The following is a 22,917-nucleotide window of genomic DNA, read 5'->3' as shown; positions in this document are numbered from 1 at the left end:
GATTATGCTGTATCCCCTCAGTGTAGAGTACGCTGTATCCCCTCAGTGTAGATTATGCTGTATCCCCTCAGTGTAGATTATTCTGTATCCCCCCAGTGTAGATTATGCTGTATCCCCCCAGTGTAGATTATTCTGTATCCCCCCAGTGTAGATTATGCTGCATCCCCCCAGTGTAGATTATGCTGTATCCCCTCAGTGTAGATTATTCTGTATCCCCCCAGTGTAGATTATGCTGTATCCCCCCAGTGTAGATTATTCTGTATCCCCTCAGTGTAGATTATGCTGTATCCCCCAGTGTAGATTATGCTGTATCTCCCAGGGTAGATTATTCTGTATCCCCTCAGTGTAGATTATGCTGTATCCCCCCACTGTAGATTATTCTGTATCCCCTCAGTGTAGATTACGCTGTATCCCTTCAGTGTAGATTATTCTGTATCCCTTCAGTGTAGATTATTCTGTATCCCCTCAGTGTAGATTATTCTGTATCCCCTCAGTGTAGATTATTCTGTATCCCCTCAGTGTAGATTATGCTGTATCCCCCCCAGTGTAGATTATGCTGTATCCCCCCCAGTGTAGATTATGCTGTATCCCCTCAGTGTAGATTATGCTGTATCCTCCCAGTGTAGATTATGCTGTATCCCCTCAGTGTAGATTATTCTGTATCCCCCAGTGTAGATTATGCTGTATCCCCTCAGTGTAGATAATTCTGTATCCCCTCAGTGTAGATTATGCTGTATCTCCCAGGGTAGATTATTCTGTATCCCCTCAGTGTAGATTACGCTGTATCCCTTCAGTGCAGATTATTCTGTATCCCCTCAGTGTAGATTATTCTGTATCCCCTCAGTGTAGATTATGCTGTATCCCCCCCAGTGTAGATTATGCTGTATCCCCTCAGTGTAGATTATGCTGTATCCTCCCAGTGTAGATTATGCTGTATCCCCTCAGTGTAGATTATTCTGTATCCCCCCAGTGCAGATTATTCAGTATCACCCAGTGTAGATTATGCTGTATCCCCTCAGTGTAGATAATTCTGTATCCCCTCAGTGTAGATTATGCTGTATCCCCTCAGTGTAGATTATTCTGTATCCCCTCAGTGTAATTATTCTGTATCCCCTCAGTGTAGATTATTGTTTCCCCTCAGTGTAGATTATTCTGTATCCCCTCAGTGTAGATTACGCTGTATCCCCTCAGTGTAGATTATGCTGTATCCCCCCAGTGTAGATTATGCTGTATCCCCTCAGTGTAGATTATTCTATATCCCCTCAGTGTAGATTATGCTGTATCCCCTCAGTGTAGATTATTCTATATCCCCTCAGTGTAGATTATTCTGTATCCCCCAGTGTAATTATGCTGTATCCCCCCAGTGTAATTATGCTGTATCCCCTCAGTGTAGATTATTCTGTATCCCCTCAGTGTAGATTATGCTGTATCCCCTCAGTGTAGATTATTCTGTATCCCCTCAGTGTAGATTATTCTATATCCCCTCAGTGTAGATTATGCTGTATCCCCCCAGTGTAGATTATGCTGTATCCCCTCAGTGTAGATCTGTATCCCCCCAGTGTAGATTATTCTGTATCCCCTCAGTGTAGATCTGTATCCCCCCAGTGTAGATTATTCTGTATCCCCTCAGTGTAGATTATGCTGTATCCCCTCAGTGTAGATTATTCTGTTTCCCCTCAGTGTAGATTATTCTGTATCCCCTCAGTGTAGATTATTCTGTATCCCCTCAGTGTAGATCTGTATCCCCCCAGTGTAGATTATTCAGTATCCCCTCAGTGTAGATTATTCTGTTTCCCCTCAGTGTAGATTATTCTGTATCCCCTCAGTGTAGATTATTCTGTATCCCCCCAGTGTAGATTATGCTGTATCCCCTCAGTGTAGATTATTCTGTATCCCCTCAGTGTAGATTATTCTGTTTCCCCTCAGTGTAGATCTGTATCCCCTCAGTGTAGATTATTCTGTATCCCCTCAGTGTAGATTATTCTGTATCCCCCCAGTGTAGATTATTCTGTATCCCCTCAGTGTAGATTATTCTGTATCCCCTCAGTGTAGATCTGTATCCCCTCAGTGTAGATTATTCTGTATCCCCTCAGTGTAGATTATTCGGTTTCCCCTCAGTGTAGATTATTCTGTATCCCCTCAGTGTAGATTATTCTGTATCCCCTCAGTGTAGATTATTCTGTATCCCCCCAGTGTAGATTATGCTGTATCCCCTCAGTGTAGATTATTCTGTATCCCCTCAGTGTAGATTATTCTGTTTCCCCTCAGTGTAGATTATTCTGTATCCCCGCAGTGTAGATTATTCTGTTTCCCCTCAGTGTAGATTATTTTGTTTCCCCTCAGTGTAGATTATTTTGTTTCCCCTCAGTGTAGATTATTCTGTTTCCCCTCAGTGTAGATTATTCTGTATCCCCCCAGTGTAGATTATGCTGTATCCCCTCAGTGTAGATTATTCTGTATCCCCGCAGTGTAGATTATTCTGTATCCCCGCAGTGTAGATTATTCTGTTTCCCCTCAGTGTAGATTATTCTGTTTCCCCTCAGTGTAGATTATTCTGTATCCCCGCAGTGTAGATTATTCTGTTTCCCCTCAGTGTAGATTATTTTGTTTCCCCTCAGTGTAGATTATTTTGTTTCCCCTCAGTGTAGATTATTCTGTTTCCCCTCAGTGTAGATTATTCTGTATCCCCCCAGTGTAGATTATGCTGTATCCCCTCAGTGTAGATTATTCTGTTTCCCCTCAGTGTAGATTATTCTGTATCCCCGCAGTGTAGATTATTCTGTTTCCCCTCAGTGTAGATTATTTTGTTTCCCCTCAGTGTAGATTATTCTGTTTCCCCTCAGTGTAGATTATTCTGTTTCCCCTCAGTGTAGATTATTCTGTATCCCCCCAGTGTAGATTATGCTGTATCCCCTCAGTGTAGATTATTCTGTATCCCCGCAGTGTAGATTATTCTGTATCCCCTCAGTGTAGATTATTCTGTATCCCCGCAGTGTAGATTATTCTGTTTCCCCTCAGTGTAGATTATTTTGTTTCCCCTCAGTGTAGATTATTCTGTATCCCCTCAGTGTAGATTATTCTGTATCCCCTCAGTGTAGATTATTCTGTATCCCCTCAGTGTAGATTATTCTGTTTCCCCTCAGTGTAGATTATTTTGTTTCCCCTCAGTGTAGATTATTCTGTTTCCCCTCAGTGTAGATTATTTTGTTTCCCCTCAGTGTAGATTATTCTGTATCCCCTCAGTGTAGATTATTCTGTATCCCCACAGTGTAGATTATTCTGTATCCCCGCAGTGTAGATTATTCTGTTTCCCCTCAGTGTAGATTATTCTGTTTCCCCTCAGTGTAGATTATTTTGTTTCCCCTCAGTGTAGATTATTCTGTTTCCCCTCAGTGTACAGCTTTTCGATTCCGGCAATGAAAAAAAAAAGTAAAAATATACTTATTCCTTAAGGGCTAAAACAGGTCTATCCTAAAAGGGGATAAAGGAGCCATTATCAACTTTATTGCTTCAGGAGCGCACCGAACTTCTGCCTCCTTCACGGTTGTTTGGGAGGAATGGCGGTGCGCTCCTGAAGATTGACAATTCGGACTACTGATAGGGTCACTCCACTGGTCCGTTCTGAGAGATCTCCCAAACGGTGACATTGAAGCTGACTGGATCCAGTGATCTGGCCAGCTTCAGAGTGTATTTTTTTAAAATAAAATTGCCAATTGTTTTGTGTCTTTTTTATATATATATATATCAGAATCTTTATACAAAAAAACTAAATTGGTGATGTTGCAATTTTCAAACTGGCCTCTAGGGCTATCTTTGATCCATACTTTCTGATCTTTTAGAAAGTGTGTTCAGTAGGCTCATTATCATCAGAGCCAGGATAGCAATGACCGGTAACAACTCTCTACATAGGATCCACCAATAGGTGATTTCACAGCTCCCCTTCTCCTCCTCCGTTCACAATGACCTTTGCTCACACTCATTAGATACGTGAATACAAAACATAAGGTTTGGTCTGTTCGTGGCTCCTAATGCACGTGTGTTGTTTCCTGAAACAACAAGAAGTACGAGTCTAAAAAAAAAAGGTCCCAGAGGCCGGTGGGAAAATTACAATATTACTAATTTTGTTTTTGAATAAAGATTATGATATGAAAAAAGATGCCAACATTATTCTTAAAAGATACATGAAACATTTATTTGAATACTAGATCAATTTCCGACGATAGCTTCCCTTTAAGCACTGGCAGTGAATAGACTGAGTTTTGGTGTTCAGCTTGAAGGATGTGGTAATGGTAACGTCATCTGGGGTTGGCTTAGCTGTTTAAGCAGTGGTCCAAAACCATCTCTGATGTAATCTTAAATGTCTATATATTGTAATGATCTCATCTCTTTTCTAATATACTTTTACTGAAAAGTTGCTATTGGAAAGAGAGCGCACTGTCAGTGTGCTTTGAAAAGACATAACCCAACAAGCAGAAGAACCGAGAACAACACTGCCCCCAAAAGTGAAGTCTATGTTTTGGGGCAGCGCGTTGGGTTCTCTCCTTACAAATGCACAATGAGCTCTCTTACCGGCTTGTCACTTCTCATGAGAGCAAGCGAGGGAGCGCACTGTCACTGTGCATTAAAAATAATAGTGCACAGTGACAAAAATCTATTGAGCATATGTCAGAATTGACAACCGGCGCATTCTCAGTAGAACAGGGACTAGTCCAGCCACTGATAATGCTTTGTTTTAAGGTTCGGACAGATAACGTGGCAGTGACCGCAGCTTCTGCCCCCTGATGACTTCTCGTTTGAGTATCCCAGAAATAGAGATTGTTAGATCTGGGGGATCTCATGATATCAGTGAATCTCAGAATACTTCCCTAGTTACTTTTTTTTTGGGTGGGTTCACAAGAGCGATTTCTCCATATCCGAGAAAACCAGTCAGATTATTCTGACCAGAGTGGCATCAGTTTTTATTGGATGTGGAGAAAAAATAATAAATAAAAAAGTTTCTCCAACCTCTCCATTCTGTCAGTCTGTGAAAATCGCATGTCATCCAAGTGCGGTCCATTTTTTTTATTCAAGTACTCTTAGACTTGCATTGCTGTCGGAACAAATCGGCGGACAAGTCTCCCGATTTTTTTCTGTTGACCACTTGGTCCGAGGAAAAAAATTGGACATGTGCACAGTCCTGTGGACGATCACAGGTACGAGCGCGGTGTGAAAACCACAGATAGAACTCGCGCACGAATATCGGATGTGTGCACCAGCCCTTACCGCGATTGTAAGCCATTTAACACCAAAATAACGTGTTGTGTATTTTATTTTGTTAATATTGTCACTGCAGTTTTAGTCATGTGCTAATGAATGAGGGACCATCCTGTATCCAAAACTTATGTAAAATTGTTTTTTTTTTTTTTTTTTTAACAAGAATTTTGCCATTTTAACTATTTAAGAACTTGAGACAACCAAATTGAAACCTCGAGAAAAAAAAAATCTAGTAAAGACACATTACCACTTGGGTGACTCTCAAGTCACTACAATGTAAATACACAGTATTTTGTTTCCTAGAAAATCTGGATGACGACCAATATGGTTGGTACTGACCCAATAATGCCGGAGCAGCCTGGTTACTACCGATACAGACTGACTCTTGGGTGGCGCATCCACCACAGAATCCTCAAAAATCCCTGATCGTCGCCTCGTACAACTCACTGGAGCCGGCCCGTTCTTAGAGAGACCAACTCAGTTGGTCTACGAATGTGACAAACCGAAAACGATTGGTCGTTTCCCTCCAAAGCCCTGGAAATGCGGGATACGAGCAGATGGGCCATAACGAGGAATGATGGGTCAGCCCAAGGTTATTCCCGTACTAGACAGATGCCGAGATTGAAACAGTGTGAACATGAGGGTGCCGGACCGGAGAAGAGTAGCGAGAAGCATAGTAATAGCGGTCACCTTCCTTATAATTTCATTGTTCCCTGTTATCACCCGTTTAGGATTTTTATACCGACGTATCTCAAAAATCCGTGGCGGAAAAATCTGTGCTTGCGAGGAGCGAATCCTCCGGATGCATGCGGACTGTCGTGTGGGCGCTCATTCAGCCCCTTGTGACGTGAATGTAGGAGGACAGGACGTGAAGTAGGGGAACGAGCAGGAAAAAGAGCGTTGGGACCTGTATGTGCATGTTTGTAACCGGATAGGTGACCGGTAAAGTTCCACCATCACTTCCAAAATGGCTGACCATGATTGCAATTTCTGCATTTTCAGTAGGAAAAGCAGCCCTAGGTGAAAAATTGTGAGGATTTAGGCTAGATTCTCACGGCATCCCAGGCGTATTTTCTGATCACAATTTGCAGTCCGACAGTAGGTCTCCAAACACGAACTAAAAATATAAAATATGGCTGCGAAAGTATGTCCTCTCGTGCCAGAAATGCAGATTTTCTGTTCGGATTACGGTAATCTTTGTGACATTTTCCAGCGCAGAAAATTGACTTGCAGCACGGCGATATCAGGTGTAGAAAAGGGGTGAAATCCGCGGCAGATTTTGCAACAAATCTGCAGCAGAAAAATCCGCCCTATATACTAAAAAAAACATTCGTGATCACTCGGTATATTTTTTAGGATTTATCCTCCACAACGGAACGATTTTTCCGAATTCCCTTTACAGCATTTATTTCCATGATAAATCCGACATCCTGGAAGCGGCGCTCCTTCTGAGGGATCTTGAGCTACTGCCGAACGTCTTACAGGAGACCAACATGGCAGCTAGTAAACGAGTCCCGGTGTCATCTCCGCGACGCACCTCGTGGGAAATTTATACGGGATATTGATTCCGAGCAGCAAAAAAAAAAATAGAGCAATTCAGCAGCTCCTGTTCTCTAACCCTGGAGACTGACGAGGAAAATGCTTGTATTTTTTTTTCCAGGAGGGGAAAATATTAAGCAGCTACATGTGACCGATGCAGAATATGAAAATCGCTGCCGAGAACACTGCATCTAAGGAGCGACAACAAAGCCTCATCTGTTTGTTTTCCATAAAGGAGGTTAATAACTGCTGACGAATTTTGCTTGCAACCTCATTTGCTAAGTGAAAACAGGAGGGGTGCGGGGCTCGGTTTCTTATTTTTTTCTGCCATAATTGCTATTTTTTTTTTTATGCCAAGAGGTCATGACTGGGATTTTACGGATATATTTCCATCGCCGGTTAAAGGGATTGTCCATAAAGACTTGTAGGCGGAGAAGGAGATCAGGACTGAACGCCTCCGTATTGGTCTCGAATGAATAGACATTGGCAGGTCTTGCAGCTACAATACATTAGGTACAATAGAAACTGCCCGTTGCTGCCGGCGGTCGTCTTGGTGGCCGTGAAATCTCCAGTGACAACCAGGAATCTATACAATATGTGTGCAATTTGTCAATGTCGCTAAAAACACAAATTAGCATGCTCCCGCGCTTCACATTCTCATTAGCGCTCATGAATATGTATCGCGAAGCCGAGAAGATGGCAGACGAGTATTGTCAATGGAGAGGGGAGACATAAAATGACAAAGAAAACGACAATATATCCTTGTATATCTGGCACCCGTGAGCCGGCAATCACCAATTACCTGGCACCAGGCAAATTATTACTTTCAAAATGACCTCAAGATATTTTAACATTCACTTTTATGATGAAAAATTGAAAAATGCAAAAAGTCCAAAAAATTGGGCACGAGCTCAAAAACGCTGGGTCAATCCTCAGCATATCATCAATTTCAAAATTGGGGTGGATAAGTGTATGGATAAAATGGGGGTGTTTCATGTACGGAGGATCCCCATCTAAATGCTCCAAAGAGAGACTCCCCTTCTAGAGGACCCCATTATTTCCATGGATTGCAAGTAATCACCTTACCACAGGTCTCCCACCGATCCTTACAATGGGACTTTAAATTACAGAATGCGTGCCACTGCTCCATTCACTGTCTACGGGACTGCCGGGGGGTAGCCGAGTACAGATTTTTGCTACCTCCAGCAGTTCCTAGGACAATAGTGAATGCAGTGGCACTCACGTCCAATCACCTCTCCATTTCAGTGGCACATTTCAGAGCCCTATTCTCGAAATCAGTAGGGGTCCCAAGGGTCAGATCCCCACTTATCAGCACCAGATAGGTGGTAACTTGTGTCAGAAGGAATTACCCTTTTAACATTAGGGAGTTCAGGACTTTAAAAGGTGATGGTAATTTTGGTCTCTGCCACGTCCCTTAAGTCTTTTTCAATTTTCTCCGGTAATCTACTGGACATTAAACTTTCCATTGCTCCCCCACTAATCACTCTTCATCTATGATTAGAGAGGGACCCTGTTGGACCCCCATAGCCAGACACCTACCCCCAGATAAGTGGTAACTTGCCTCAGAAGAAGGAATTAGCCTTTTAACATTAGTGACTTCGATACTTGAAAAGTTGATGGTTATTTTGGTCTTTGTTACGTTCCTTGAGGTTTTTTTCTTTTCTCTAGTAATTTATATTACATTTTCCATTGCTCCCCCACTAATCACTCTTCATCTATGATTGGGAAGGGACCCTGTTGGACCCCTTAGCTGGACCCCTACCCCCATATAGGAAGTAACTTGTGTCAGAAGGAATAACCCTCTTAACATTAGTAAGTCCGGGACTTGAAAAGTTGATTGTTATTTTGGTCTCTGCTACGTCCCTTGAGTCTTTTCCTCTTTTCTCCTGTAACATACGTTAACTATTCCATTGGTCCCCCACTAATCACTCCTCATCTACAATTGGAGAGGGACCCTATTGGACCCCATAGCCGGACCCCTTTTCCCTGTACTTAAGAGTTTTTAGGCTGAAATGTATGCGGGACAATTCTTTCCGAGACTACCAACGAAGCCTCTGATGCCAGTGTGAACAGATCCTAAGTGATACTATACAGCAATACGTGCTCCACCTTCCATTTGTGGGAATTATATAAGCGCAGTAAGCATCTAAATCTCACTTTACAAGCCCTTACAAGTCTGACGTTATCTACACAACCGAAATGCAAATGCTGGCAGCAAACCAGGATCGATGCAGCACATGCTGCCTCAAGGAAGGTCTTTTATTTGCTCTTGACGACCCCGTACAGCACAATATATCCATAACCTGCAGAAACAAGTGGTGGGAAAACAACTCAATTATAATATCTGGCCTAAAAGAATTTTTCCTCTCTATACGTCAGCTCAGTAGGGTTATCCTATACAAGCCTGAAGTCATTGACAAGGTTACACCCTGGACAGACTGTACTATTATCTGCGGGCTGTCCTTCCCGCTGTGATAAGTAAGTATAAGCCTGGTGAAGGCATGATTGACAGCCGGGCTTGGCGTTGTGTCGTGATGGTAATGCTTAGCGCAAGCTTTCGCCTTGTCATTGAAATGACATCTGAGTACTTTGAAGGTTTCGATGAAACACACTTTTAACTTTTTAATTACATCTCTTTTCATTTCTTCTCGACGCGCCTTCTTCAGATCTCATGTTGTAGTCAACATTTAAGCAAGATTTTATGGATGGTGTGCATCAACAGGTTGTGAGATGCTCCTTCTAGAAATGCTAGTTATCGACCCTTACCGGGGAGTCGAAACATGCAGAAAAGCTAGCCTAGGTCAGTATTTCCCAATTGTGGTCCTCGAAAACCTTGCCTGGGTTGAAAACGTGTAATCCATGATGACAAGACGTCTAATGGTTATGGGATATAACTTCTAGTTCTCTAGATGTTACCATGGCTCCTGAACACACCGGAACATTGCCAACTACAATCTTACCCAAAAGTATAAAAATTGTTGGTCTACATAGACCATGTAGTATTGTATTCATTAGATCTATGACGTAACGTGGCCCACTTTGTAAAAATAAGGAGGCTAAGTAAGTAGCTATCCACCAAATGGTTTGGACCGCCGGCATTCCTCCTGATGCCCACCCATTCACGGGTTTCAATTAGAAGGGAAGAAGCTGCTGCCAGACGCCCGTGGCAGTGACTTTTCTCCTGAAAGAACAAAAGGATTGGACATGTGGAAATTCAACACGTCCACCAAACTCTGCATCCTAAAACATATTTGATGGGCGGCAAAATTGAAGAGGTTGGTCAACATTTATCTAGTGTATAGGGGCACTTTAAGGCTGTATTTATATCCATTGATTACCATTCCTTGAGATTTCTTGAAAATGCAGAACATGCTGACGGCACCACATTGGGATATGTAAAAACTAGTTTTATCCGCAGCCCATCCAGAGCCTGAGGAGCGCCCCAGTCCAAATTTGTTAGAGAAAGCCACTCGGTACAGATCCAAATTCAGTTTCTGAAGACATCGCACACCAGGAAGAAAGTAGAAAAAATCCATTATTGCTCCATAGATGTAATAAGATACAGCAACGTTTTAACCACAATGGTCTTTTTTCGAGCTCAAAAAAGAAAAAAAGACCTTTGGGATTGAAATGTTGCTGTATTTTATTACATCTACGGAGCAATAAAGGATTTTTTTTTTGCAATCTTCCTGGTGAGCGATGTCATCGGAAACTGAATTTAGAACCCTGCTGAAATTTATTGGGGTCCATCGGATAGTCTTGGTATCAACGCTTTGTGGTTATGAATGGAAACCCCAATGCAAGCGTGCCTAAAGTTCCTACAAACACAGTTTATAGTAAGGTGTGAGTAGGAGCGGGCAGAGTGAATTCATTCCTCCTTTTGTTTCCGCAGGAGATAGTCAGGTGCCATAGATATTCAAGGGGGGAGAGATAGCACCTTGGGTTCAAATTCTAAATTTCCTGGCTCACCAAATCTGCTCCTCTACAAACCAAAGCCTATAGAAATGATGGTGCCTATTCATTGTTGGTCCCAATTATGTCCATGATAGAGGTCCTGCCCGCTCCTGCCAGCTAATCAACGCCTCCACCTCAACAGAGCAGCTCTTCCTCTTCTTTGTTGATGGAGCGCCAACGTCATGCTGATTGACCGATGGCTCCCTGCAGTTAGGCAGTGGGGAGCTGGCTGGCAATCAGCATGACATGCGTCGGCAGTCACATCCAGTCAACAGAGCAGAGTGGAAGAGAAGCCGTTGCTCTGTCAATACAACGTCAGTGTAAGCCACTGAATCGCCAGCAGGAGTGGTCTGTGAGATCACTGGTGGAGATCGGCATAGGCTACGATTAATGCTGCAAACAAAAGTAGGAACTACAGAATAAAATCCTATAAACATTTTTATTTTTTTTTAAAAAAAGCACAAACGTCACAAAGGGGCAACAAATAATTTGTGCTCTTTATAGACCCCACAGGAAAACAAATCTGTTTCCAATAATGTTAATTTTTGGAGACAATAAGATGAAAGCCCCGGCAATGTGTATGGAAGCCGGAGAGGAGTGTGAACACTGCACTTTAACATACAGACAATAGTTTATTTTATGGTGGAATTTATGTCAAAGATTCTACGGGAAGAAAACAATGTGATGACATCGCTTTGTATCTCCTTCTGTGCAATAACCTCAGGTTTATTCGACTTTCCAATCAGTATCGCGATGAGGTTTTGTAATGTAAAATTTCCTTCTTCGCTTTGTTTCATAAGTAGGGTTCCTCCCCTTCTCACTGAGACCCCCAATGATTAGCTGTAATCCGTGAAGAAACCTGACAATAAGTGGTACGTTTTCCTACAGCGCCACCACAGGGGAAATGAATTATTACATATTGTCTATTAAAGTCATCTAGGACAGGAGCGGTCCTCCAGATGCTCTTTGTAATCGCTCTCCAACCTGTCCAAGAAATGAAGCTCATGGACTTAGGACCTCCCTATTTCTTATATTTTTTTATAAATTGTAGAACTTTTCAAAATAACTTTACAAATTTTAATTTTCGGCTCTCATGTCTAGAAAATGTCACAACAAATGGCCTTCTCATAACCCAATGTATAGCATGCATGCCGTCTTCCACATACCTCCAAATTTCATACCGTGCCGTAAACAACTTTTGTAGCAGGCGACTAAGAAAAGCTCAGAAGGCATAAAAAAAAATGTAAAAAAAAAACATTGGTATCCACCAGGTCTATAGGGGGTCTTTTGACCATTAATTAATATGCCATTTTTCTAAGCAAAACTCTATATAAACCTACTAAAAAGTTAGTTTTAAATTCTTTGCCAGGAATCACCTTGCGTGGCACATAACATAGAAGCTGTAACTGTAGAAGCAAAATAACAGAATGACTCACGAGGAATCGCGATACACCGGTTAAACTCTCTACAGTCTGTTTTGTCTTCATATTTGAGATAGTAAATTCCGGGTTTAAGTGATGCTTGAAGATATGGCGCAAAACATATAAAACAACCACTAAGGCTAGTTTCACATTAGCGTTTTTTTGCGCAGCGCATCGGGCGCATAAAAAACGCAAAGAAAAACGCAAAACAAACGCGCGTTTTTTTAACGTCATGCGCACGCTGATGTGTAAAAAAAAACGCAGCGTTGTTTGCGTTTTACATGCGTTTTTTGCATGCGTTGGCGTTTTTTATGCGCATGCGTTTTTAAGTGTGACGTTTTTTCCATTGTCTAGAGAACATTCTAGACTTGTTTAACTCAAAAACGCATGCGCAAAAAAACGCAAGCGTGCGCAAGACCATGCGCACGCATGCGTTCCCATAGGCTCCAATGTGGTGTTTTTGCGCATTCCGTGCGCAAGCGTGCGCATGCGTTTTTTTGACGAGACAGGGCGGAACCAAAAATGCAACATGTTGCGTCTGGCGCGCCTGGCGCAAAAGACAAAAAAACGCATGCGCACGAAAACGCAAGTATGCGCAAGACCATGCGCACGTCATGTTAAGTATAGGTGCGCAGTGCGCATGCGCACGGGTGCGCACGATGCGCTGCGCACAAAAGCGCTAATGTGAAACCAGCCTAAGAAGTGTTTCCAGAGCCTCTATATCTAAAACACACATAAAAATACTACAAAACACCCTCGTCAAGAGACCACCAGGACTTTCCACCACTGACCCAAAGATCTTCCACTTTCCTTTTAGAAAACTAAGGGAGAAATCTTTTTCAGAATTGCAGAACTTTGTCTGAAGAATTTAAAGAACATTTGCTGCGAGAATAAAAAATATCGTTCTGGTAGAAATTCTACCGCATGATTCACTTGCTATTTTACCCCGAAATATTGTTGTAACTTCTAGAAGAAACGATTTGTCACACTGAAATTTGGACTGTACATCACTTGGTTCATGAGAAACTGATATTTTAAAGCAAGTGTTAAAAATGTCCACTGTTCACATCCAAGCACACCTGCAGGCGCCGTTCCATATTGTTGAATATATTCCGCAGGAGGTCTGGGGTCGTAGCCTGAATTTCTCACTATATGTTCTCTCAGAGTGCCTGTAATTTTTGCTCCTTCTTACTGTACCCCCGACCCTTCATATAGACCCAGAGGTGTTATATCAGGCGATCTTGGTGGCCACAGTCCCTTGGAATTTACTCTGTCATCAAAGAAAGTTTCAATACATGGTTTGGACGGTGGATTTTGACCTCCAAACTTCTTAGGGAAACTCACTATGGCATCTCTTTAAGGACTCAGTTTTCCATTAAGTTTTCACAATGAAAACACGTTCCTCCAAACTGTATCTGCACATTGTTAACAAATGAAGATGGAAATCGGCAGGAGTGAAATACAAGCACCGCACATAAACTACTGACATGAAGAGAGGCACACAGCAAGTCTCTCATTGTGGAGACTACCGCCGGGGCGACAAGTGGGCGAGACCACTCAGTGCAAGGATGTTTCTAGGCACAGTCACTAAGATTCATTGCACTCTCACTTCTCATGAACCAAAGTACGTACAGTCCAAATTTCAGTATGGTCGACCATCTCTTAGAAGTTACCGCAATTTATTCAGGTAAAGTAGTGAGTCAATCACCCTGTACTTGGCAGATGGTCATAGATGTCCAGATGTCTCACTGACACTGAATTGTTGGCGAGACATCTGGACACTCTCTAAAAGGAAGAGATCAATCAATAATCTCTTTTGTGTGGTGATCTGAAGAGCTTCCGATCGCCCCCCACAAATGATCAGATGTCTGATCTCCTAACACAAGCAAGACAATCGATCCTTGTATGACAGAATCGTAACTACTTTCCAAGGGCCATTTCTGGGCACCCTCAAGCACCAGGGCCAGGGTTAAACTTCAAAACTTGCACCTCCTACAGCAGCACCCCTGATGTCCGAGCATATTCAGGAGTTAGTTATATCTGATGTACTTGCCATTATTTCCAAAAATAGCAGCCAGAACAAGGGAGATTTTAAGCACCTACAAGGGATTTTGTATTCAAGATTTTTCCTGAATTCCAACCTAAGGATATGGGATTGGAGACCTGCATCGCCAAAGTTCTCAAAAGGTAGCTAGAAGTGGTCCGCTGAGACCCCCACCAATCCCAAGAATAGGGCTCTAAAATTCCCTATTAGAATGGAGCACTAACCACAGAAGTACCAAAGAGAATGAAAGGAAGTGACCACTTTTTAACGGTGGCCCCGTTCTTGGGATCTGTGAGTGGACCCAGCGGTTGGCCCTCTCCTTGCCACAAGTTATTCCTTAACCATCTGGAAGGTGAAAACGTTTAATGTAAACATTATAATCAGAGTGTTCATGGGACTGAATGTTCAATTGATAATTCAAGTCACCAGTCAGTGACCCATGGGGATCTTAAAAGGTCAGACCCTACCAATCCATAAGTTGTCATCGAGATGCCAACTTTTCATGTTGGGAATAATCCTTTAAACTTGTCTCTGACCTAGTGTAACACCTCCTGAGACTATAAGGATAAAAAATTCATACCACATCAACAATCAACAAGAACGTCACATAATTCTCTTACACGTAAAGGAGATAATCAAAAGTAGGAAAAAGGTCTTCAAAAACAACAGAGGCCTCTATTACTGGGAAAAGGAAACCACATTACTAATTACATTCAACTCCTTTAAACACATTAGGACTTAGGGGTCTGTTCACACTGCCGTTTAGAGCCTTTATCAGCAGACTCCATATACTATGTCCAAAGAATAATACTGTATGCTACGCTATTTATGATGGAAACCACATGGATCTGGTCGGACCCTTTTATAAGTCACTGCAGTCCGTCAGTCACTGGTACAAAGAATTGGGCAGCGCTCTACGGTACCTGTTATAAATGGAAGCGTCAGCATAGCCTTTCATACAAAGTCAACAAAAGTGTCAAAAATGATCAAGAAGGTAAAAAACACCTCTGTCTTACTTTGATAGGAGCTTTACTAAATTTAATTTTCCTCTGGGCCGGAACTTCCTCTTCTTCTGCCAATCCGGGTACCTCGTAATATTCCATGTCAGGCTCGTAAGACTTATTTTCATCACTATCGTCGTCATCGCCAGGTTCAGTCTCTTCCCAGTCTGTGTTAAACCGCGAGCGGACTCTGTAAACATTATAATCGGAGTTTTCATAGGACTGAATGGTCGATAGACAATTCAAATCACCGGTCATACTCGTCCCAACGTTATTAGAAGTGGGCGCTCCGTGGTTACGACTGGCCAAAAAGTTGTCATTGTTTTCCACGGGGGTCGGAGATTCTCTAGATTTAGTCCTATCAAAAGCATTCACTGAATCTTCGGACATGTTATTGTGTTGTGTTATATGCTCATGTTTTTTCACTCCGTGCCTTCCAACGTTGGCACCATCCATGAGATTATTCTTGGCCGGTATGTTGTCGTTGGAGGTACTGCAGCCTACACTCTTTTCTCTTTTCACTTCTTTGGTGGAGTTGTGACCACCTTCCTGTAATCCCACCATGTTTCTTTGATGCGTGTTCTCCATAGATATATCCGTGTCGGTTTCCCCTGGTGGAGACCAAGAATTTGTGTCTTCATTTTGCCCGTAACCTTCCACAGAAGAAGGTACAATGTTGAGCGGATAATGTCCTGTTACCGAATACTCTTCATTATTTCCATTTTTCTCCAGAGTATTTGGACTCGGAGAATCGCTGTTCTCGAACACGGCGCTAAGTTGGCTCACCGTTGGAGACAAAGCCTCTGTCCGGGAACTCAAGCTATCCAAAGAGTCACTGCTCCCTCTATTTGACTTACTTCCGCGTCCCTCGTCTAGAAGTTCACCAGATCCTCGTCTATCCTTCCGGGAATTGTAGCGACTACTCATCCCCGAGTCTTGTGTACTGTGTTCAAACAACTTTCTGGTTTCCGTAAACTTTGAATAACAAGGACCATCCAAAGTGTCAAAGCGGCTGACCCTTTCTGAAACAGTAGTTTTGAGTTTTACGTCTTGTACTTCCTTCTTTTCCACAAACTCTCTGGGCTTTGACCTCCTTGGAGGAGAGGATGGTGTTCCTTTGGATTTCCTTGGTGGAACACCATTATTTTCAGTGGGGTCCATGCCCATCTGCATGAACAGGTTTTTGATTCTGTTGACATTTGACCCATACCTCCGTCCCCTCGTCTGTTGCGTTTGGGGTACCTCATCCTCACTTTTTTGTTTGTCTTCCCCAATGGGTTTTGTTTTGTCGAAGGTGCTTTTGAGAGCCTGAAACTCCGTCCTGTATGCATTCCGGTGGGGCGAGGCGCTCCTCAGGTTCGAGCGCTCTCCCGAGGTTTCTGTTTTGATCATGTTCATTTCAGCAGAGCAGCACCATGTGCATGATGACTAAGACGCTTGGAGATCTCCTGACATATAGATTTTGTAGGGTTAGTATGGGAATATCGCTGCTATGACATGCCTTGCCTCCAAGCAGGTTTCTTGTAAATCTCCAAGACGAGCTGTGACAGAGACAAGAAATTATATGAGAGATGCTTATCGAGGTAAATATAGTGTTCTTCTGACTATTTAGCTAATTACAGCATATTTGTGGTTTTTACGTGAACGGAAATAAAACCAAACTTGATAAATCACATATTACCTTGTTAAAGGAGGCTGAAGGGCATGGCTGCCCCGACATAACAGATCACCATAGCTCGACCATAAAGTATAAAACAGAGGTCAAAGTACCCGAGCGCTGAGCACCTATGGACTTATTTCACTCACATAATCAGAACATCCTGCACACAACTGCACCGCATCCTCCGAAGTCAGCTCTGCTACGTCCCTCTAACTACACTTCTATGTCTCTTCCTAATTCAGTTCAGCTGTCTCTCCCAAAACCCAACTCTCTGCTTCTCTCAGACTCAGCTCTGCTGCATCTCTGAAACTAAGCACTGCTATATGCCCCTCAGTTCTGCTGCAACTTCCACACTCCGCTCTGCCGCATGTCCCATACTCTGCTCTGCCGCATGTCCCATACTCTGCTCTGCCGCATGTCCCACACTCCGCTCTGCCGCATGTCCCAAACTACGCTCTGCCGCATGTCCCAAACTACGCTCTGCCGCATGTCCCAAACTACGCTCTGCCGCATGTCCCAAACTACGCGCTGCCGCATGTCCCAAACTACGCCCTGCCGCATGTCCCAAACTACGCCCTGCCGCATGTCCCAAACTACGCTCTGCCGCATGTCCCAAACTACGCCCTGCCGCATGTCCCAAACTACGCGCTGCCGCATGTCCCAAACTACGCGCTGCCGCATGTCCCAAACTACGCGCTGCCGCATGTCCCAAACTACGCTCTGCCGCATGTCCCAAACTACGCTCTGCCGCATGTCCCAAACTACGCTCTGCCGCATGTCCCAAACTACGCCCTGCCGCATGTCCCAAACTACGCGCTGCCGCATGTCCCAAACTACGCCCTGCCGCATGTCCCAAACTACGCGCTGCCGCATGTCCCAAACTACGCCCTGCCGCATGTCCCAAACTACGCGCTGCCGCATGTCCCAAACTACGCGCTGCCGCCCAAAATTTAATTCTGCAGGATTCCAAAACAATGCTCTGCTGCGTCCTTCAACCTCAACTCTTCTGCATCCATGATACACTGCTGCATCATCCAACCTCAGCACTGCTACATCCATGATACTCTGCTCTGCTACATCTTCCAACCTCAGCTGTGCTACATCCAGGATACTCTGCTGCATCTTGCAGCCTCATCTCTGCTACATCTAGGATACTCTGCTCTGCTGCGTCTTCCATCCTCAGCTCTATTACATGCATGATACTCTGCCCTGCTGCATCTTCCAACCTCAGCTCTGCTATATCTATGATACTCTGCCCTGCTGCATCTTCCAACCTCAGCTCTGCTACATCCAGGATACTCTCCTCTGCTGCATCTTCCAACCTCAGCTCTGCTACATCCAGGATACTCTGTTGCATTTTCCAATCTCAGCTCTGCTGCATCCATGATACTCTGCTATTCTTCCAACCTCAGCTCTGCTACATGCAAGATACTCTCCTCTGCTGCATCTTTCAGCCTCAGCTCTGCTACATTCAGGATACTCTGTTGCATCTTCCAATCTCAGCTCTGCTGCATCCATGATACTCTGCTGTATCTTCCAACCTCAGCCCTGCTACATCCATGATACCCAGCTCTGCTGCATCTTCCAACCTCAGCACTGCTACATGCATGATATTCTGCTCTGCTGTATCCATGATGCTCTGCTGCATTGCACACGCTCGGCACTGGTGCAGCTAACACGCTACATGTGAACACTTTAGACATACATGTCCTTTGCACTGCTGCAGTGACTGACCTATTGAGTTTCTGTCGTGACCCTTGTGTTGCTTAATGATTCCACTCACTTTCTTTGCAAGTTTTATTGATATGAAGCAGAAAACTTGGGAGGCGAGAGTATATAATATAATGCTATATACACATACATGGGGATGGTAAACGGCTTCAGTAGAAGTCTCCAGGTGTGATGTCAGGACTGTGGGGGGCTGTATATACAGTACATCCATCTCCCCCATATAGGCTGGGTGATGTACATTACTGCCCCCCATAGATTTCTATGGTCATACTGTGTATTGGGTATCTCCACCCCAGAGGCCCCTAATGGGGCACATAGAGGTCCTCACACTTCGCCTACAGTTTGCAATACTCCTGCTCACATCTGCTTTGTGCCCTCTTGTACTAACCATGCTGTGATGGAGCCTTTGGTTGATGGGCACCAGGGGCCCCCAATATCCTATAATGGAGTCTGTCTGATTTCCCAATGGTATTTGCCAGTTTGACGAGAAAAAATAGAGCTGTCTACAATGCCGGTAGATGCCAGCCCCTGAACTCAGGATATGGCAGCTGCTACTCCCGAGACTCTATGTAGATAAGAGGGTAAGGAGAAGGGAGGCCATCCATACCCTGAACCTTTCAAGGGCTTCCAGCTTGAAGACCTGGAGCTATTCGGTTTCTGATCATCCTTCTGGTGGAACCAATCTTCAATGTTAGCGTTTGGCAGGCACTAGAGTGGCAGCCTAGGTGGATGTCTCGAGAGAACTGGGCTCTCAAACCTTTGGCACAGAGAGGCCATCAATCCCTGGACCTTGCATGGCCATCTTACATTAATGGTCATCATTCCCTTGCGGGGAGAGTCAATCTCACCTTGGCAGATACTGGGTGATAGTAAAGGCAAAAGGCAGAGGTAACATAGGTCTCCTCTAAGATTCTCCAAATCAAGGTTATCGATCTCTAACCCTTCCAAGGACCTTCTAGCTTTGAGGCTAGAGGCCATCAGAAACCTTACCCCTTCGTAACTTCTTCTGGGAGATACACATCTTGTATTTGGCTACTGGTGGACATTAAAGTGGAGCAAGATGGGGTATCCCTAAGCTTTGTCAAAGTAAGGCCATCAATCCCCAACTCCTGCAAATCCTTCTGGTTCAGAAAGTTGGGGATGATTATTTTGGGGTTCTTCTGCTTTTGGAGACGGCTTGATAATGACCCCTACTTGTGCACTTCTTTTACAACCACTTGGGTGTTGAAGGCACATGCTTACAATAAAAAAAAATGTGAAAAATATCCCGATGATATTGCAGTTTAGCCTCTGTTATGTGGTTCATGGCAACCTCTAGTATCTATTTGGGGCTTATTTTCCATTTTTGTGGGTGCGATACCGCTTTATGGACACTATGGAGCAGATCCTCTCCGGCGGCGGCGATAACGGGCCTGCACGCTTCACTATGAGTTACTGTCTCTTTGAACATTAAAGGTTTTAATGAAGTCGCGCTGAGCGATTGCTTGTGCCTTAAAGGCAGAATATGGCCCTAACAATAAAGCCTCAGTGTCCCGTATACATGCGGGATATGCTGCCTATGACGTGACGCACTGGAACATGACACATATACCATGGCGGAGTCCAGCGTGTGGTCCGGGGCAGTCCCAGATTTAAAAAACAAAAAAAAATGATTTAGCCATTCCTGGAATTGTAATGGCCTCTTACTGTTTTTTCCGGTGAGTAAGGAATTTTGGAAATCAATCCCGCAATCAATAAACCAGGAAATATTAAAATCCAATGGAGCCGAGAAAATGTAATGAAATGAAGGCCGGCGGCAGAACGCGTCCCAGCCGTGAACACCGCGGCGTCACTCCTCCGAGCGGCACAAATCCTGCTCCACCTGCAGCAAAAATCAGTAACCACAATGACGATGGATGGAAGGATGTCTTCTCTACGGCTGGTGGAGACGGAAAGGGTTAATCTCTGTCTCCATCCTCCGCTATTGGTGGAAAATGGCTCACTCCAAGTAATAGTACTGCATGGTATAAAGAGGGGGGGGGCGGCATGTGTATGTGCGCGGACGGACGCCGTGCGGGATGTCAGGGGAAACAATACAGAATCCGCAGAAATGATAGAGAGGAAGAGACATAAGAACAGCAAAAAGCAGTGCACTGCGAATATTCCACTACAGAGCACGGAAAACCCACACATCCATCCAGGAGAACGGCTCCGGGCTCATATCCTGCCACTATATACTGAGATCTGTGTACAGCATCGCTGTGTATGTGTGTGTGCACATCGGAATAAGTGTGTATGTATATATATATAAAGCTGTGTGTGTGTGTTCACATCGGAATAAGTGTATATATATATATATATATAAAGCTGTGTATGTACATAGGAATAAGTGTGCATATATATATAAAGCTGTATGTGTGTGTGTGTGTGTGTGTGTGTGTGTGCACATCGGAATAAGTGTGTATATATATATAAAGCTGTGTGTGTGTGCACATCAGAATAAGTGTGTATATATATATAAAGCTGTGTGTGTGTGTGCACATCGGAATAAGTGTGTATATATATATATATATATATATATATATATATATATATATATATATATATATATATATATAAAGCTGTATATGTGTTTGCACATAAGAATGTGTGTGTATTTAGATATATAGATCTGTATATATGTGTGCACATGGGAATGAGTATATATATTATATATATAAAGCTGTGTGTGTACATCAGAATGTGTATATATACGGTATATAATGCACGTATCATTGTGTATATATGCTATAGATGTGCATCTGTGTGTGCATCTACATATATATATATATATATATATTCGTATATGTGTATATACAGCGTCTGTATTTACTGCATATATGAATCTAGGAATGAGTTAGTATATGCACCTGCGTGTATGTATAATATATAGAATGTATGTGTATGCAATTGCATACGTGTGTATATATATGTGTACACAGCGTCTGTATTTACTGTATATATGAATGTAGGCATGTATAAATCTGTGTGTGTCTGGTGTGCTGCTCTCCCCAGTGTATGTACATGTGTGCGCATAATACAAATGCATATATATGTATTATGTGTATATCTCTCTATAGGTGCAGTGATATCTGTATTATGTGTATATCTATCTATAGGTACAGTGATATCTGTATTATGTGTATATATATATCTCTATAGGTGCAGTGATATATGTATTATGTATATATATATATATATATCTATAGGTGCAGTGATATATGTATTATGTGTATATACATATCTCTCTATAGGTGCAGTGATATCTGTATTATGTGTATATATATCTCTATAGGTGCAGTGATATCTGTATTATGTATATATATCTCTATAGGTGCAGTGATATATGTATTATGTGTATATCTCTCTATAGGTGCATTGATATCTGTATTATGTGTATATATATCTCTATAGGTGCAGTGATATCTGTATTATGTATATATATCTCTATAGGTGCAGTGATATATGTATTATGTGTATATCTCTCTATAGGTGCAGTGATATCTGTATTATGTGTATATATATATATATCTATAGGTGCAGTGATATATGTATTATGTGTATATATCTCTATAGGTGCAGTGATATATGTATTATGTGTATATCTCTCTATAGGTGCAGTGATATGTGTATATATCTCTCTATAGGTGCAGTGATATATGTATTATGTGGATATATCTCTATAGGTGCAGTGATATATGTATTATGTGTATATCTCTCTATAGGTGCAGTGATATCTGTATTATGTATATATATATATATATCTAGAGGTGCAGTGATATCTGTATTATGTGTATATATATATATATCTATAGGTGCAGTGATATATGTATTATGTGTATATATATATCTATAGGTGCAGTGATATCTGCATTATGTGTATATCTCTCTATAGGTGCAGTGATATCTGTATTATGTGTATATCTCTCTATAGGTGCAGTGATATCTGTATTATGTGTATATATCTCTATAGGTGCAGTGATATCTGTATTATGTGTATATCTCTCTATAGGTGCAGTGATATCTGTATTATGTGTATACCTCTCTATAGGTGCAGTGATATCTGTATTATGTGTGTATATCTCTCTATAGGAGCAGTGATATCTGTATTATGTGTATATATATCTCTCTATAGGTGCAGTGATATCTGTATTATGTGTGTATATCTCTCTATAGGTGCAGTGATATCTGTATTATGTGTATATCTCTCTATAGGAGCAGTGATATCTGTATTATGTGTATATCTCTCTATAGGTGCAGTGATATCTGTATTAT

General features: G+C 42.7%; 1 protein-coding gene across 2 annotated transcripts in view; it reads right to left on the bottom strand.

The window, feature by feature from the left end:
* The window catches only part of PPP1R9A (protein phosphatase 1 regulatory subunit 9A), a 219,191-nt gene that overhangs the window by 179,270 nt on the left and 17,004 nt on the right, over positions 1-22,917 (bottom strand). For both annotated transcript variants that reach the window (XM_073582066.1, XM_073582067.1), the window contains exon 2: positions 15,249-16,774. In XM_073582066.1, the coding sequence (XP_073438167.1) occupies positions 15,249-16,631 (1,383 nt within the window). In that variant the 5' untranslated portion in view covers positions 16,632-16,774. The remainder of the gene's footprint in view (positions 1-15,248; positions 16,775-22,917) is intronic.

Source organism: Dendrobates tinctorius, unplaced genomic scaffold (genome assembly GCF_039654945.1).
Source record: "Dendrobates tinctorius isolate UK_male_01 unplaced genomic scaffold, ASM3965494v1 ptg000070l, whole genome shotgun sequence".
NCBI classification, from domain to species: domain Eukaryota; kingdom Metazoa; phylum Chordata; class Amphibia; order Anura; family Dendrobatidae; genus Dendrobates; species Dendrobates tinctorius.
This window is presented reverse-complemented; position numbering and strand designations above follow the sequence as displayed.